Source organism: Madurella fahalii, assembly GCF_045866475.1.
Source record: "Madurella fahalii IFM 68171 DNA, scaffold_2, whole genome shotgun sequence".
NCBI classification, from domain to species: domain Eukaryota; kingdom Fungi; phylum Ascomycota; class Sordariomycetes; order Sordariales; genus Madurella; species Madurella fahalii.
The window spans coordinates 1,009,046-1,024,833 of NW_027263972.1; the positions used below are offsets into that span (position 1 = coordinate 1,009,046).

At 50.3% G+C, this 15,788-nt stretch overlaps 4 protein-coding genes across 4 annotated transcripts; 2 read left to right on the forward strand and 2 right to left on the reverse strand.

The window, feature by feature from the left end:
- Nucleotides 1–1,767: 1,767 nt before the first annotated feature.
- Nucleotides 1,768–3,004, reverse strand: MFIFM68171_03042 (uncharacterized protein; the record flags this gene model as incomplete). Its single annotated transcript, XM_071058464.1, has 5 exons — nt 1,768–2,029; nt 2,112–2,488; nt 2,578–2,645; nt 2,692–2,728; nt 2,816–3,004. The coding sequence occupies 5 exons, from the start codon at nt 3,002–3,004 to the stop codon at nt 1,768–1,770; spliced, it is 933 nt and encodes a 310-aa protein (XP_070914565.1).
- Nucleotides 3,005–3,765: 761 nt separating this feature from the next.
- Nucleotides 3,766–5,771, forward strand: MFIFM68171_03043 (uncharacterized protein; the record flags this gene model as incomplete). The annotated part of the gene is made up of 5 exons (XM_071058465.1): nt 3,766–4,088; nt 4,143–4,548; nt 4,604–4,673; nt 4,740–5,542; nt 5,598–5,771. The coding sequence occupies 5 exons, from the start codon at nt 3,766–3,768 to the stop codon at nt 5,769–5,771; spliced, it is 1,776 nt and encodes a 591-aa protein (XP_070914566.1).
- Nucleotides 5,772–6,779: 1,008 nt separating this feature from the next.
- On the forward strand, nt 6,780–7,750 carry MFIFM68171_03044 (uncharacterized protein; the record flags this gene model as incomplete). The annotated part of the gene is made up of 2 exons (XM_071058466.1): nt 6,780–7,160; nt 7,376–7,750. The coding sequence occupies 2 exons, from the start codon at nt 6,780–6,782 to the stop codon at nt 7,748–7,750; spliced, it is 756 nt and encodes a 251-aa protein (XP_070914567.1).
- A 732-nt stretch (nt 7,751–8,482) lies between these two features.
- MFIFM68171_03045 (uncharacterized protein) lies at nt 8,483–9,460 on the reverse strand (the record flags this gene model as incomplete). Its single annotated transcript, XM_071058467.1, has 5 exons — nt 8,483–8,532; nt 8,579–8,831; nt 8,892–8,967; nt 9,024–9,319; nt 9,368–9,460. The coding sequence occupies 5 exons, from the start codon at nt 9,458–9,460 to the stop codon at nt 8,483–8,485; spliced, it is 768 nt and encodes a 255-aa protein (XP_070914568.1).
- Between the last annotated feature and the right edge of the window lie 6,328 nt (nt 9,461–15,788).

Sequence of the window (15,788 nt, forward strand, 5' to 3'; positions counted from 1 at the left end):
ATTCAACAACTCGGCCGAGGCCGGTTCCCATCACTACACAGTCCTCCGCAAATACATGGCCGCCCCGTGCCCGACCACATCGCCGACGAGCAGGCCTGCGTCATTGCACGGACTCTGTGTATCGCTACGTATGGGCCGTTCCGTGTAGAGTTTCCTGCGCCGTATCCGACTACTGTGCCTGCGCGTTTGAAGATGACGAATGATGACAAGATCCGGGCGTTGGTTATTACCCGTGATCTACCAGTATTTGCAGCAGCGTTGTTCGGATGGCAGTGTCGGCTGGGTATGAGGTGCTTTCCGCAGTGTCACCCAAGAATTTGACTATTTCAAGAGTCTTGGGGTAGCCACGTGTTTGACTATCATTGTGACGCCTAGACGCTGGTAAACAACATTCCTGCTGCGCTGAAGGGCCGCAAGCTGGTCGGCCTTTGGCGATTGGAGACGGCGCCGCGTTCAGTTTGCTGGTATCATCCAGCGTCATCCTGAGACAAACAAGTCCATCGCGACGGTGAGTCCGCCCCAGTCGGGGAGAATATCGGTGGGGTCACGGCCGGATTTATCGGTCCCAAGGATACGTGTGAGCCTGATGGGCATGTGGCGGCCTGTGGAAGGCCTTCTTGCCGCGGGCGCTGGTGGAGGGACAATTTGTCCTGGCGCCAAGTCCGTTGGTTGTGGGTAAGGTTTGGACAAAGATTCAGGAGGCAATGGGTGTGCGTATAAAAGGGGCATCGGCCCACAAGATAGTTGTTTCTCTCTAGACTGGGCCGGGAGATAGAAAGAGTACAGTACATCGGTAGACCGTCCGATGGCCCAATCCGTTGATTGTACCTGAAAATGTTTTGGTATGTGTAACTGCAGGGAGATAAGGACACTTTGCGAACTGGGATTCGCAAAAAGATCGCGCAAAGAGGTGCGATTGGAAATGTCAAGACCATTGCCTGCCGCAAAATTGTTCCTCATACAACACAGCGTGATGCATCGATAGGTAGTAATATGTACTTCATGGACATGCAGGTTATTCCCAGCAGGAAGATAGGTGTAAGACCATGCAAACGCGGTCGCTTTTACTACCGCTACGAGATATACTCTATAAACAGCTCACCTACAATCGGACCCAACGCAATTCCAATTACCCAAGCCCCATGTTGACCCTATGAACCTTGCCTGCATGTGCTGCGGCAGCACCGCTGCGATGGTCAGGGCACCGTTCGACAAGCCCGCCGAACTAACGCCGGCAATGGCCCGGACGACGATGAACGTAGGGGAGGATTGAGCCGTACCGCAGAGCGGGGAGCCTTTGCTGCCTAGGGTTAGCCGTATCTCAGAGCGGAGCGATCACTGATACACACTTTCCAAAGAACGTGGTAGACACTCCAAGTCCATGGGAGAGAACGATTTGACCCAGACTCCTATGTATTGTAAGAACATGATGTAGGCGAATAAGCAGGTTTCGCTAGAATAAGTCCGATATGCTCTCGTACTTTGAAGAAGGCTAGCTCCCGGGCGTCAAGCCCAGATACAGACAATTGCACAAACAGTATTCAAAAAGTTGCCGATATATTCCGCCAATGAAGTAACCTGGCTCAGCCTGGTACGATCTCATTTCGGTATTAGTGATGGCCCTTCGATCCCGGACTGCCTGTACGCCTTAACACCATTAGAGTAGTCAAGGGATGCCGCAGTCCCGTCATCCCCCTCCCCAACCCCGCCCCGAAAAAAAAAGGTCCACGTCGCGGCTGTCGCTACTGATTGGGTACTCTCCAAGCTCTACAATGTGATATGGTAAAGGGATACGCGGCGCTTCGTCTCGTGTGGCGTGTTTTCGTCCGTGACTTCTTGATTGTTCCTAGATAATGATAACCGTAGTCGCTGGAAGAGCGGCCGCAAGGTGACGACGCATGCGCAGGTAATACCGAGGTTCGGTTCTATCACCCCGTAGAAGCCACTGGAAGTCTTATCCCACGTAGGGTCAGACGAGGTAGTTGATGGTAACAGCGTTTGGAACCGAAGGATGGACACGATGCAAGCTCTGCGGCGGGAGAAAGGCGACACGTAAGCCACTTGATCATACTGACCTCTACCGATCACCAGGATACGGGAAATCAACTTACATTCCGCCAAAGGCCAATGCGATGCCAAAAAGGAATTTCTGCTGCAGAGGAGCGGACGAATGGCGGAGGATGATAAGCGGGCCGAGGAGAATGACCAAGTCCATGACCATGTTCAGCCCCTGAGCCGAAAAGTAAAAGGCAGTGCTGTTGATGCATTTGGCCCCCGGGTATTTGGGGGTCCATTGCGCCTCGAAGGGGATGCAACGCACCATCTCGACAATAAGGATTGCAAGGTACCCAGCCGATAATGTGACGATGATGGAGGAGCACAGTTGCTTCTCCCACGGCAGGGTGCTGACGCGGTAGTACTGCAGCATGATGGACAGCTTGAGGAAAAAATGTGTCAAGGCGTAGAACTGGATTACGCCGATCCCAACCTACAACACCCGTTAGCGCCGTCTCCGTTGGTTAAGGCGGTAGAGTACCGGGGGCGGAAGGGGGTGCTAATGAAGCTTTCTAGACGTACCCTAGAGAGGTCCCTGAGTTCCGCGGGACTAACGGTTTCAATGTGTCTTCCGGACCCGTATATAACCGCTAGAGTAGTCAGTTAGAGAGCATTCTGGTTCGGACCTCAACTTACTAAGTCCCATAAATACCGACATAGCCACAGAAGAGATCTATATAGGTCAGAATGCGCTAGAGCTGGGTTCGATCCCAAAACGCAGCTAGGAATTCGAAATAGTAGCCAAAAAGGACCTCCTTACTAGGGCTGCGACAATACTGTAGTCCTCAGAGAAAGACTTCCCGATTATGACGACGCGCGTATAGAGGCGCATTGCTACGAAGATGGCAGCAATAGTTGGACCGACAGTGAGCGCCCCGATAAGTTCCGGAGCTCGTGTCTCATACTGGCGATACGCGTCCCACGTTACAGTCGAGTTGGTGGTCGACATGGCGATTGAGGAGAGTGTACTTGAAACGAAACCGAGCGGCTCGCAAATTTGTCGCAAGTGGAAAAGCAGACAGGTTGTTGGGTTTTCAATCGCTGCTCCCCCTTTCCCGCGCACATTGCAAGACGCCGTGGCGTTTGAAACATGATCCCGAACGGGGAAAATGGCGCTGAAATTGGGTTTCCTCTCGTCGAAATGGCTGCCACGACATTGACCGAATCATTGCCGGTGACAGGGTATGGATTACCTGTATTAGCCACACGGGCGACCGGTCAAGGATCCAAGACGCCCTCGCACGGACAAAGTCTTCGGCGCAATGACTTGCCTTGGCTGGATTCGAAGTGAGCCCCCGGCAGCGCGGAACCTCCCGTCTGAGTGGACCGTAAGCCTCGGGTCTACCCGCAACCTCAGCAACCCCCGGACAGAAACACGAGCAATGAGCTGAGCCACATGGCTGCGCCAGGCTTGGCGTCCGCCCAGCCACCCGGTTTCTCTTGTGCGGCTTTCCGAATATGCACCCGGCCCGAACGGGGTGCGGGGTGTGGACACACTCTTGGCACCCGTACCCAGATTGCGTATCACAGCCGATGCAGAAGGATCGCGCTTGACGGATCCATCCAGCATGCCGGCTGACAAAGACAAGAACCCGGGCATATTAAAACAGGTCGTGCCCCTTGTTTACTGGAACGAGCGAAGGGCGCAATCATCTATCCTAGCTGTGCGCTCCCTTATTCTGAGGAGCTGAACGGATTCAACGCCCTTCAATGTCGGTAGGGGCCTCCATCGTTGCCTTGTGCGGCCTCCTCACCGCGGGGGTCGTGCTCGCACAGGAAGAGGTCCAGGGTCTGGTCCCGAGAACGTGGAAGGGCGTCCATTACGGGTGTAAGTGCTACCCTGGAGATGCTTGTTGGCCTGACTCCAAGGCATGGAACAACCTCAACAAAACGGTAGATGGCAATCTAGCCATAGCCTTGCCTCCCGGCGCTCCATGTCACGACGTATTCAACGGTCCGCTCGGCAACTTCGCGACGTACAACGCGGCAGAATGTGCCAAGGTCACCGCCAGCTTCGGGAATGAGCAATGGCAGTAGGCCCAAGTCCTCCCGGGGCACCAAGACGAACCCCACTAACGGACCCCTAGAGTCGAGCACCCAATTGCCCAGCTCTGGACCCTATCCACCAACGAGACCTGCCGCCCGACAACAAACCCCCGAGATCCCTGCACGTTGGGTTACTACGGCGTGTACGTCATCACGGCCAAGACAGACGCACACGTAAAGGAAGGGGTTGACTTTGCTCGGGAGAACAACCTGCGCCTCGTCATTCGGAATACGGGCCATGATTTCATTGGGAGGAGCACCGGCTGGGGCGCCTTGATCATCAATACGCACAGCTTCCGGGATTACGAGTTCCACAAGTCTTGGAAAGGGCCGGGGACCTATAAAGGCCCGGCCGTGACGATAGGTGCCGGGATCCAAGGCCGTGATTTCTTGAGAATCGCCCATGCCCAACAGCCTCCTCAGGTGGTGATAACGGGTGAATGTCCGGTATCGTATTCTCGCCTCTTCGCGAGCCTTCGGACGTGGAGGCTAACCGAGGTAGACCGTTGGTATCGCCGGAGGGCTGCTTCAAGGTGGTGGGCATGGTCCTTGGACGCCACTAAAAGGCTTCGGTAAGTACATAGCCGACACTTCCCGTCGTTGGGTGCATGCCCCTCAACTAACATGTACCGGTCGAGCCGCCGATAATGCGCTTGAGTTCCAAGTCGTTACCGCCCAAGGACGCCTTGCGACCGCGAACGCAAAAGAGAACTCGGATCTGTACTGGGCGCTAAAAGGCGGCGGCCCCGGAGCGTTCGCCGTGGTCCTTTCCACCACAGTCGCCACTTTCGATGACTTACCCTCCGCCGGCATAATTCTTCATATCAACAGCACTCATACCACTGATCAAGATCTTTTCTGGTCTGGTGTACAGTTGTTCACGAATTACTCCAACCACTTCGTCGACTCTGGGCTGTATGCCTATTTCGGGGTGAGGCCTTTGAGACTTCATGTCCGGCCGCTTTTGGGCATCAACCAGACAGCAGCTCAAATCACCGCAACTGTGAAACCACTGCTTGACCAGTTCGATAAGATTGGACTACGGTACACCGTGGTTACAAAGGAGTTCAAATCTTTCTTCGATCTTTACGTTGACCTTTTCGAGGACGAGACGGCAGGGCAGCCATCCCTGACCGGGGGCTGGACATTCTCCCACGAGGACATCGAGTCAAACAGCAACTCCATCGTGGACGCATATAAGAATACCTTAGCTAACGGTGGTATTGTCGTCGGGCATATTTGGGGGGCAGGACACGGCGGCGTGACGGACAGCGCTGTTAACCCGCGCTTCCGCAAGGCGTCGACCAAGGTCATTGCCGCACTGCCTGTTGCAGTTAATGCGACGCTGGCAGATAAAGACAAGGCGCAATACACGCTCACGAATGTCATCGACGAGGCTCTGCGGAAGGCGGGGCCGAACGGGTGCGCCTATATTAATGAGGTGTGTTCATCACAGCCACCATGCCTCGGCTGTATGATTCCTGACTATGTCCCAGGCCGACCCCTATCAGCCCAACTGGCAGCAGAACTTTTGGGGAACGAATTATCCAGCGCTGTATGACATCCGGAAGAAATGGGATCCCAAAGGTGTCTTCTACGCCGTGTCAACCCCTGGCACTGAGGACTGGGAAGTTATCGAGTTCGGCACACGACTCTGTAAGAAGCTTTAAGAGGCTTACAATTTCCCAAAGAAAAGAAAACAAAACTCTAGTGTCATTAATGATGTGGAGTTTCTAGCATAGACGGAGCCTTGTTAGCATTATCGTGCTACCTTAACATCGTCCGTTCTCCTTATCTGAGACACCGGGGCCAGGGTTGCGGCTTACTTTTGACCGAGGTACCCAGTCGCCTCTTCGAGTGCTCACGTCTTGTTTCTCGTACTCTCTACACAGGCCGGACAGTCCATTTGCGGAAAAATTAGAAAGTTATTCGATGTTAGGTAACTTAGTAAAGTCAGAGAATTCTCACTTCATCGGCCCCGTCTTCCCGTCCGCTGCCAACGTGCTCCCTGTTCCCGGGCGCGCAAGAGGACGAGATGGTCCCAGGACTAATGTTTATCTCCGCGCGATATCTTGTGATAGTTTCTCTTGCGTACGTTCTAGCCTGTAATTTCCCCTGCATCGTCATGCTTAGCTGCTTCGCCGAGCCAGATAGTGAACCCCCTCACCTTTTTCTCCCCCCCCTGGATGTTTCGCATCATTTGAACCTGTTGAGTGCGCTCTCTGTCGTCTTTTTGATTCATGCCGGCCCATAGGTGGACTATGTTCGCGGCGTCCTTCCATTATTTTTTTCAGTGCATGTTACGTTGCGATGGAAAGTAGGACAAAGGTAGAAGACGGGTTTTGGTGGGATTAGTGGAACTTTCGGTGATATGGCTCGCTGATAACGCACATTACATTAATATCATTATTAGTATAACTACTTGGAAAACTTACTGTGGCTACTTGACGTGGAAGCCCTTTTCTTCTCACCAATGGTGTATTGTAGGAGTTTTTTCTCATATTCCGAACCTGGTGACTCTGTGTTCGGAAAGCTCGTAGTCGCAATATCTACTAGGGGTAAAAGAGATGGTGGATGTTTCGGAGTTCTCTGAGTTGGAATGTTGCTCATAGGTCCTGTGGTTATTATCCCGGGACCAGAACAGTCTAGGCTGGTTCTCATGAGCCTGGCAAACCATCATGAAAAGATATAACCATAACCAACTTAGAGATACCGAGCCATCCAAGCCCCATTTTCTCATTCCGAAGTCAGAATTCCCGCCAATGAGCGTTGGCCGAACTCGGATTGCCACCATCCGCGCCGGGCCGCTGACACTAGTCATCACGGGGAACCCCAACGGACCGGATTGGACGTGTACCATCATCTCTGGCTTAGTGGACAAAGGGACATTACCAAAGTACACGAGTGAGATCGCGGACATCATGCAAATTTTCATCTACCAACAGTTCACCGACCGCGTGCTGACATGCGCCCTGCTCCTGGGATATCTGTGCGAGAGTCTGGCTCTAGAATGTGAGGGATTTTTTGAGCAGGTTGGTCGCGTTGCTGACCCGGGAACGGTAGGTTCCCTTTTCCGTCTGTTACGTACTCGTCTGCATAAATGGGAAATGGTAAGGGTGCCGGGCTCCATACCCACCGAACTGACTTAGTTCAAACAACCGTAAATTCATTTTGTGAAGGAACTCCAGTGGCACCGCTCCTATATAGCGCTCCACGGCCTCATCAAACCCCAGCAGCTTCCCGAAACGAAGATCCCTTTCTCTGCGTTAAAAAGGCCACCGACAAGTTTGTCCTCGTTACCTACCTCGACTGTCCTGTGCCCTACTTCCTGACGGAAAAATGCGTTATCCTCACCCTCTCCGACTCCACCCTCAAGGCTCTCAAACTCAAAATCTCATCCGAGAACATTGACAAATCCAGCTCCAGCCAGTTCACCTACTTCAACCCTACTGGCTATTGCTCCGATACCTCATGCGTCGCTCCCACCTCCGTCATCCTCTCTCGCGAGGAAATGACTACTGACGACCTGTGCGGTTTCGACCTGCGGATTGCCATCCACTCGGGCCTCGGCGGAGACACATGCTGGGCCAAGGGCTACGAGATCAACGACGGGAATGGAAACCGGTCCGAGGAGTTCAACATCACGTAACTTGCTGCTGCCCTGCCCCGGAACCAGGTTTTGCCTCCCAACAAGTGCGACTCCGAGACGGCGTATACGTCGGGGGCGAATACGTTCAACCTGTCAGACTTGGGGTGCACGAATGTGTGGCGGTATTAGTAGAAGATCCCTGCCGCCACCCTGAACATCGTCACGATCGGCGTTCCAGTATTCAGTGCCAGTTGGCGGGTAAGAAGACGGATGTGGGTGATGCGACTATCGGCAAAGATCCCGACGGGTGACGCTGGATGCGAAGGCTAGGTTTGGGGTCGGCAAGACGCATATTGATATTAGTTGCAGTAATCCGATGAAGAATTTTGAGAAGAACTGTCGCACGCCGGGGAATCATGAGTTTTTAACACCGGGTGTTTTGAGGCGGATCTGTATACCACGACTAGAGATGTTTGTGTTGAGGGGACCATCGCGAGAAAGATTATTATTTCATTATTCATGCGGAGACGTATAGTGTCATGGAGTATGATTCTGCAAATCCGGGCGCTTATGACGTTTGCAAGATTTACAGTTGTTGATTCGGTAGAAATAGGGTTATTGTATGCAGTGCATGACTTGATGATTTATATGAGAGAAGCAGAAAGTTTGACCAGAATTCACTATGGCGATGGTGAGGCGCTGGTCTTAGACGCAGGTTTCTTCTCAAGATTTGCTGGCCCTTGGCTGTACATCGTAGTTGTGGCACGAAACTTGCAATCTAGTAGCAGGTATCTAGCTAAGGCAAGAGAAGACCTCGGGTCCAGGGATGTCGTATGTACCCGCTTCGTATTGTTAGTGCTTAACTGAAAACTGATGCGGATGACTTACGAGCCCAGACCTGGAAGTGAATATTCGGGGCATCAGCGTCATAGGCGCCGGGGATGCTAACCAGATCCGTCGGAACAACATTGCCTGAGCCGGAAAGTTTGAGTTGATGGCAAGAGGGATAAAACTGCGCGCCGCCTTTAGCCCAGGCGGAGTGCAGGGCAATGATCTCGTGGCGGACGAGGTAGTAGCCAGGCTTGAGGCAAGATGGGATAGTGTAGTTATACCCGGCGTTCGCGTAGTACATGAGGGGAGTCTAGCCAACAAAGAAGATGTCAGCGGAGAATGGGTTTGATTGAAAGGGAGGGAAACGAACGGATGCCCAGATGTCGTCGGGCCAGGTCTTGTCAAAAGTGTGGCGGCCCTCGTGGTGGATCTTGAACCAGACCGGCCTTAGCAGGTGTTAGTATCTCTTGTTCAGGTGAGCCTGAGCTTATGTCAGAGGTACTCCTCGCCCGGAAGCCAGTCGTGGCAGCCCGTGTCGGGACATCTCGCCATGTATGTCAACAAAGGGCCCATGTGCGAATCTGGCCAGTGTGTCCATTTAAGATTGACCACTGATCCTGCCTCTGCATCCGCATGCAGTGGAGCGGGCGCAGACCCGATGATGCCTTCGGCGCTGATGCCACCGCATTGGAGGTCGATCGAAATCACGTCCTCCACTGGCCCGTTGGAAGTGATCCGGCGCGAAATTCGCTTCGGCGCCTGTTCACCCATGTAGGGATCCTCGTACGGCTGGTAGAGCTACTGACTGTCAGCAAAGCCCTTTTTACTACCATCGCAAAGACAAACTTGATACAGTTGCCCACCAATTGTGGCATTGTCAACCCACCCATGAGCTGACACCGCGGCGGCGAAAGTAAGAACAGACACAAAGACCTCCATGTTGAACCCTAAGGGTACCCGACAACATCAGATTAAATTAGTTTCAGGGAATCTATCCTTCCTATATACTCGCGCGCCAATTCACGCATGTCGGGATATTGACCTCGCTTCCGGCCAAGACTTGCCATTGGAAGCGAAACCGGTCGCATGCCCATTCAAAGTGGAGTCGTATGGATGCCTGGGGTAGCACTCCCTAGACGGATTTGATTACCGGGCGGTTATATTCATTTGCGTGCTTCAACGCTGCGACGAACAGGGACGAATAGCGGCTTAAAGCAATAACGTATGGTACAGATAAAGTGTGTATTACGGTGGAAAGACTGTGATAGCGGTCAAACTGAAACTACATGTGGAGAGGCCTTTGTTGTACTGCCACTCTAACTCGCTGTATAAAGTAGATACTGTTGTACTCTCAATGCGATGGTACCCAAGTCGTGCGACTTGCTAGACTAGACTATCGACTCTGCTGACTGTACGAGCTTCTTGTAAGCAGTGGTGAGCTTGGGTGTTGAATTTTGTGTAATATAGGATCCTACGAGTCTCAATGTCGCTGAGTCCAGCCCTAACAACCTATTACTAGGAAGAATTCGCTCAGGTATGCCCGTTAAGAATATACTAGTAACGTATATAACTGTCTCGGCTATGTCAGAGTAGATAATAAGGAAAAAGCGCGGCTTTACTATAATGCCCTATAAATGTCTAATATACAATATATATTCCAGTATGTTGTCCCTACTCGTTGGCTGTTTCTAAGTACTCTCGTATATATCGACAGCGAGATTTAGTGTATTATACCCAGTTCTTAGCTCAATTTTCTATCTTTATGATTAAAAGAAATAATACCTTCAAGGAACTTAATGTAAAGGGGGTTGTTCTGGGAACACGTTGAGGGAGATGGACTACGATGTCTCAGTACCGAAAAGGGTTCGATCAGTGGGCGATAGCTTCACGAACAGCCTCCTATTGTCATTGACTACACAGAGACTGATCCTTACGGATCAGAAGTTCCCCGCGTGAGAGGGTTTCCCACGGGGTTCTTATCTACCCTAGTATAGTGACATCATCCACCGTCATTCGGCCGGTTCCCCCGGTCTGGCCCAGAGGGCTCTCGTTACACTTAAATATGTGTAATAATTGAATGTAAGCTAATCTTCGAAGTATATATACTATTTCTACTATAGATGATGCTATCTAATTCTGTAATATAGTAATAATATAGAGGTCTAGAGAGCTAATATTATTAGGTTACGTAGTCTTCTGAAGTATTGAGATCTAACTTAGGGTTAACGTACATGATAAGCGAGTGACCACTTTTTCACCACTCCACCACAACCATCCTCAATGTCAGATCGAAAATTGGGATTGCTGTGAGAAAAGGAGAGTGAAAGGATGATTCGCATTGAAGGAGCGGCGTCTGCGCAGCTATCGCTTCTAAGGAGGTGGTAGGTGACAGTGTTGAACTCTGAACGTTCCAAAACTTCCGGCGAAGCCGGTAATTTATAAGCTCCTGACCCTGGCAGTGCCCCGCCTGCACCTGACACCCTCCTGCACCTGACACTCAATTACATAACCACAACGCTAGGAAATAACAATAACTAAATTAGAAACAGATGAATCAGACGATTCTACAGCCTCCTTGTACGTACGCGCATTATGACCAGGCTTGCCGCATACGCCACAGCACCGAATCTTCGTACGAGCCTCCCCTGTACCACTACCATTTTCTTGTGTTTCCTGGATTACCCGCCCACCCACGGCCTTCTGATCCAGTAGATCCTATACTTCTTGTACGGTAAGTGACCCTCCAAGCCGTACACGTGTTTTTTTGGCTCTCCGTCTCTTACTAAGCCCCTCATTGACCTTACGTAGTGCAGAAACCTCGCTACGTAAAATAGCCACCTCGTGCATCACAGCCATTGTTCCTTTAGCTAACAGGTCTACAGCAGCTAGCATAGGTGTTAGAGAGCTACCCTGATGCTTGGATATCCGGGTTTTAATAAGCTCTAACTGTGAGGTGGCTTCTCGAGGGTTGTGTGGTATTTGTGAGACCCAAGGTTGTGCTGTGCCTAGCCTTGAACTTGGGGGTGTTGGGGTGTGAATACGCACATCCAGCTTAGATATTACCCTCTCTGGGTCGTACGGTACAAGGCCAGCTCCGGCAAAGCCACCTTGGATATTTTCTTCCGTAATTGAAGCAAAAAAAGCTGCTCTGAACCCACAGAGAAACTCCAGTTTGCTGATGTGTATAATACTCATCCGCATCAACTGCTCAATTTAGCAGCTATATGCCTTCTTCAACGGTGCAAAACAACTAATATCCAATGGCTGAAGTAGGTGCGAGGAATGCGGAGGTATATAGAGTGTGATAATGTTGTGCTCCTGGCAGTAGATCTCAAATTCCTCGGTGTGGTGACTATCGTGGCTATCTAGGATTAATAGCCGGTATATACCCTTTGTGCAAGATACTGTATGGTAATCGAAGTGCTTGATCTAATCAAGGCCTACTGTATTTATAGTCCAGCTATTATCGGTTGTTGCAATACGCTAGGTTGCCAGAAGGTTGCACTCTCGATACCAGTTGGCAAGATAGTATTGCCTAGCCAGGATAATGAATGGTGGAATGGCCCAGCCTTGAGCATTTACCCCTTGGATAACTGTAGCCCACTTACGATTACCAGGCTGGGCCTGTTTAGCCCTACTACGGCCATCTGAGGTAGTAACTGTCAAAAGGATCAGGAAGCTAGATCCTGGATCTGCAAAACACGAACCCGGATCAGTGTGATCCGGATTAGTGCGACTCGGATAAGTGTGATCCGATCTCTCGGAGACCCGTCAACCCGGGTCTCCGTGGTCCAGGAAATTGGGAATAAGAAGGAGATTCACCTCCGTTAGACAAGGAAGAAAGAAGACATCCTGAATTTTCCATCCTAAATTTAACTCCGAACGTTCAGAGGTGCTGTACATCCGACAGTAACTACTATAGTTGGGATAATGATGCCCATCATAAAGCCGGTCTCATCAAAATTGTACGAGTCTTCGTCGAGGATACTGTATTTGGTCTTAGTATTTTGTACGAGTGCAAACTACTCGCGAATAATCTTTAGATCTTCGCATTTAGCCCTCTAGTAGTCGTATTTACGTGTAAAACGCGTACGAAGGTCTGGCTGGCGTTTGACGAAGTTGTGAGCCCATCGTACACCAACAGGAGGCGCGTCGCATTCGCGTAGCAATCGGTTGGCCATATCTTCCATGTATGCATGCCGGGGATGGAATGCGCGTATACACAGCTCAACTATATATCGTACGATTGTTTGCTCTTCTAAATCCGTAAGTTTATGCGAGTTGGCTGGAATATCGCGTCGTGCAGGCCGACTGGCGCGTCGACGCCTAAGGGTACTGCGATCAACGTTATAGATATTTGCTGCAGTTGCAACCTTAAGATTTGGATCTTTTTCAAGAGCGGCAATAGCCAGAATTAATTGGGCTTCGTTTGAAATAATCTCCATTTTGCGTTGTTGAGAAATTGAGATGTTGGTAGTAGGGTGGTGTGTTTGGTGGAAAAGTGGTCACTCGCTTGTTCTGGTCACTTGCTTATCATGTACGTTATCTTATAATAATCGGCAAAGAAACTCAATATATCAGGCCTATTGAATCTGAAAGAAATATTATGAACTAATACTAAGCTCCGCTTATTCGTCGTCTTAGTACGGAGCTATCTCCCTAGATAATAGTAATGGTATATCTGAACTGCAGGTTAGCCTACCCCGATATATATACCTCAACGCTGTTACCGTTCTTTTGTATAAGGGTTTGTATCTCTGAGTTTGCTCTTTGCTACTAGATCTCTAATATAACTAATTTGAGGTATCTGGGACTTATAGTATATCTCTTATACCTGGTAATGAGGGAACTTACTTTATTAGACGCCTAAATATTATTGATAATGTCTATAGTATTATCTATAAAGTCTAGTCTATTACTTGTACTAGAATATACCTAAAAGAGAATATTATAACTAAGGGTCGTGTTTAGTGAGCTATATTTGGGCGAGGATGAGCAAGCTAACGTATTTGATAAGCGAGCGGCGAATATAAGCGAGCGGCGAATATAAGCGAGCGGCGAATATAAGCGAGCGGCGAATATAAGCGAGCGGCGAATATAAGCGAGCGGCGAATTTACTACCACTCCACCACAACTATCCTCAATTACACAACCACAACACTAGGAAATAACAATAATTGAACCAGAAATAGATGAATCAGACGATTCTTCAGCCTCCTGACACGTACGTGAATTATGGCCAGGCTTGCCACACAGACCACAGCACCGAACCTTCGTACCAGACCCTCCTGTACCACGACCATTTGGCCGTGTTTCCTGGACTAACTGCTCATCCACAGCCTTCTGGTCTAGTAAATCCTGTACCTCTTGTACGGTAAGTGACCCTCCAAGCCGTACACGTGTTTTTTTGGCCCTCCGTCTCTTACTAAGCCCCTCATTGGCCTTGCGTAGTAAAGAGATCTCTGTACGCATGTAAAGGGGTTGTTCTGGGAACACGTTGAGGGAGATGGATCACGATGTCTTAATACCGAAAAGACCTGGACCAGCGGGCGATATCTTGGTGAACAGCCTCCTATCAATACACAGAGACTGATCCTTACGGATCAGAAGTTCTCCGCGTGAGAGGGTTTCCCACGGGGTTCTTATCTACCCTAGTACAGTGACATCATCCACCGTCATTCGGCCGGTTCTTCCGGTCTTGCCCCGTGGCTCTCATTACAACGCAGAAGAGCTACCTCGTGCATTACGGCTATTGTACCTTTGGCCAATTGGTCCACAGCAGCTAGCATAGGTGTTGGAGAACTGCCTTGATGGTTAGATATCCGGCCTTTAATAAGGTCTGTCTGTGAGGTGGCCTCTCGGGGGTTCTGTGGCGTCTGGGATAGCCAAGGTAATACCGTATCTGGGCTTGAGGCTGGTGGAGTTGGAGTTCGGATGTCAGATCGAAAATTGGGATTGCTGTGAGAAAAGGAGAGTGAAAGGATGATTCGCATTGAAGGAGCGGCGTCTGCGCAGCTATCACTTCTAAGGAGGTGGTAGGTGACAGTGTTGAACTCTGAACGTTCCAAAACTTCCGGCGAAGCCGGTAATTTATAGGCCTCTGACCCTGGCAGTGCCCCGCCTGCACCTGACACCCTCCTGCACCTGACATCGGAGCCGTATATCCATCTTGGAAATCACTCTTTCTGGGTCGTACGGTACAAGGCCAGCTCCAGCAAAGGCGCCTTGGATATTCTTATCGGTAAAGGAGGTAAAAAATGCCTCTTTAAACGCGCAAAGGAATTCCAACTTGGTAATATGCGTGATATACATACGCATAAGTTCCTCGATTTGTTGGCCGTAAGCCCTCTTCAATAGCCCAAAACAACCAACATCTAATGGTTGGACGAGGTGCGAGGAGTATAGAGGTATACAAAGCGTAATAATGCTGTGTTTCTGGCAGTAGGTTTCGAATTGGTCGGAGTGGTGGCTTTCGTGGCCGTCGAGGACTAGGAGCCGGTATTTGCCTTTCGTACGGGATGCTGTATGAAGATCGAAATGCCGAATCCAATCTAGGCCTTTCTCATTGGTAGTCCAGCCGTTATCAGTTGTACCGATATACCAGGTAGCTGGAAGACCACACTCTCGATACCAGCTCTCCTGGTGATATTTCCCTTTTAAAAGGATGAATGGTGGGATAGCCCAGCCTTGGGCATTCACTCCTTGGATAACTGTAGCCTACTCACGATTACCAGGCTAGACCTTTTTGGCCTTGCCAAAGCCATCAGAGGTAGTAACTACCATACCAGTGGTAATCATACCCATTATAAACCCAGTCTCGTCAAAGTTATACATATCCTCGTCAAGGATACCGTATTTGGCTTTAGTGTTATATACAAGTGCAAACCACTCGCGAATAACCTTTGGATCTTCACATTTAGCCCTTTGGTAGTCGTATTTACGCGTAAAACGCGTCCGGAGTTCTGGTTGGCGTTTGACAAAGTTGTGAGCCCAGCGTTTGCCGACAGGGGGGGCGTCGCGTTCGTGTAGTAGTCGGTTGGCCATATCTTCCACAAAACAAAGCCGAGGAGGAAATGCACGTATACAGAGCTCACTTATATACTGAACAATCGTACTCTCCTCTAGATCCGTAAGTTTGCGTGAGTTAGCTGGTATATCGCGTCGTGAAGGCCGACCAGCGCGTCGATAACGAAGTGTTGTTTCTGGAACGTCGTAGATATTGGCTGTGGAAAGAACATTGGTTTTTTTGCTGTTTTGGATCGATTTG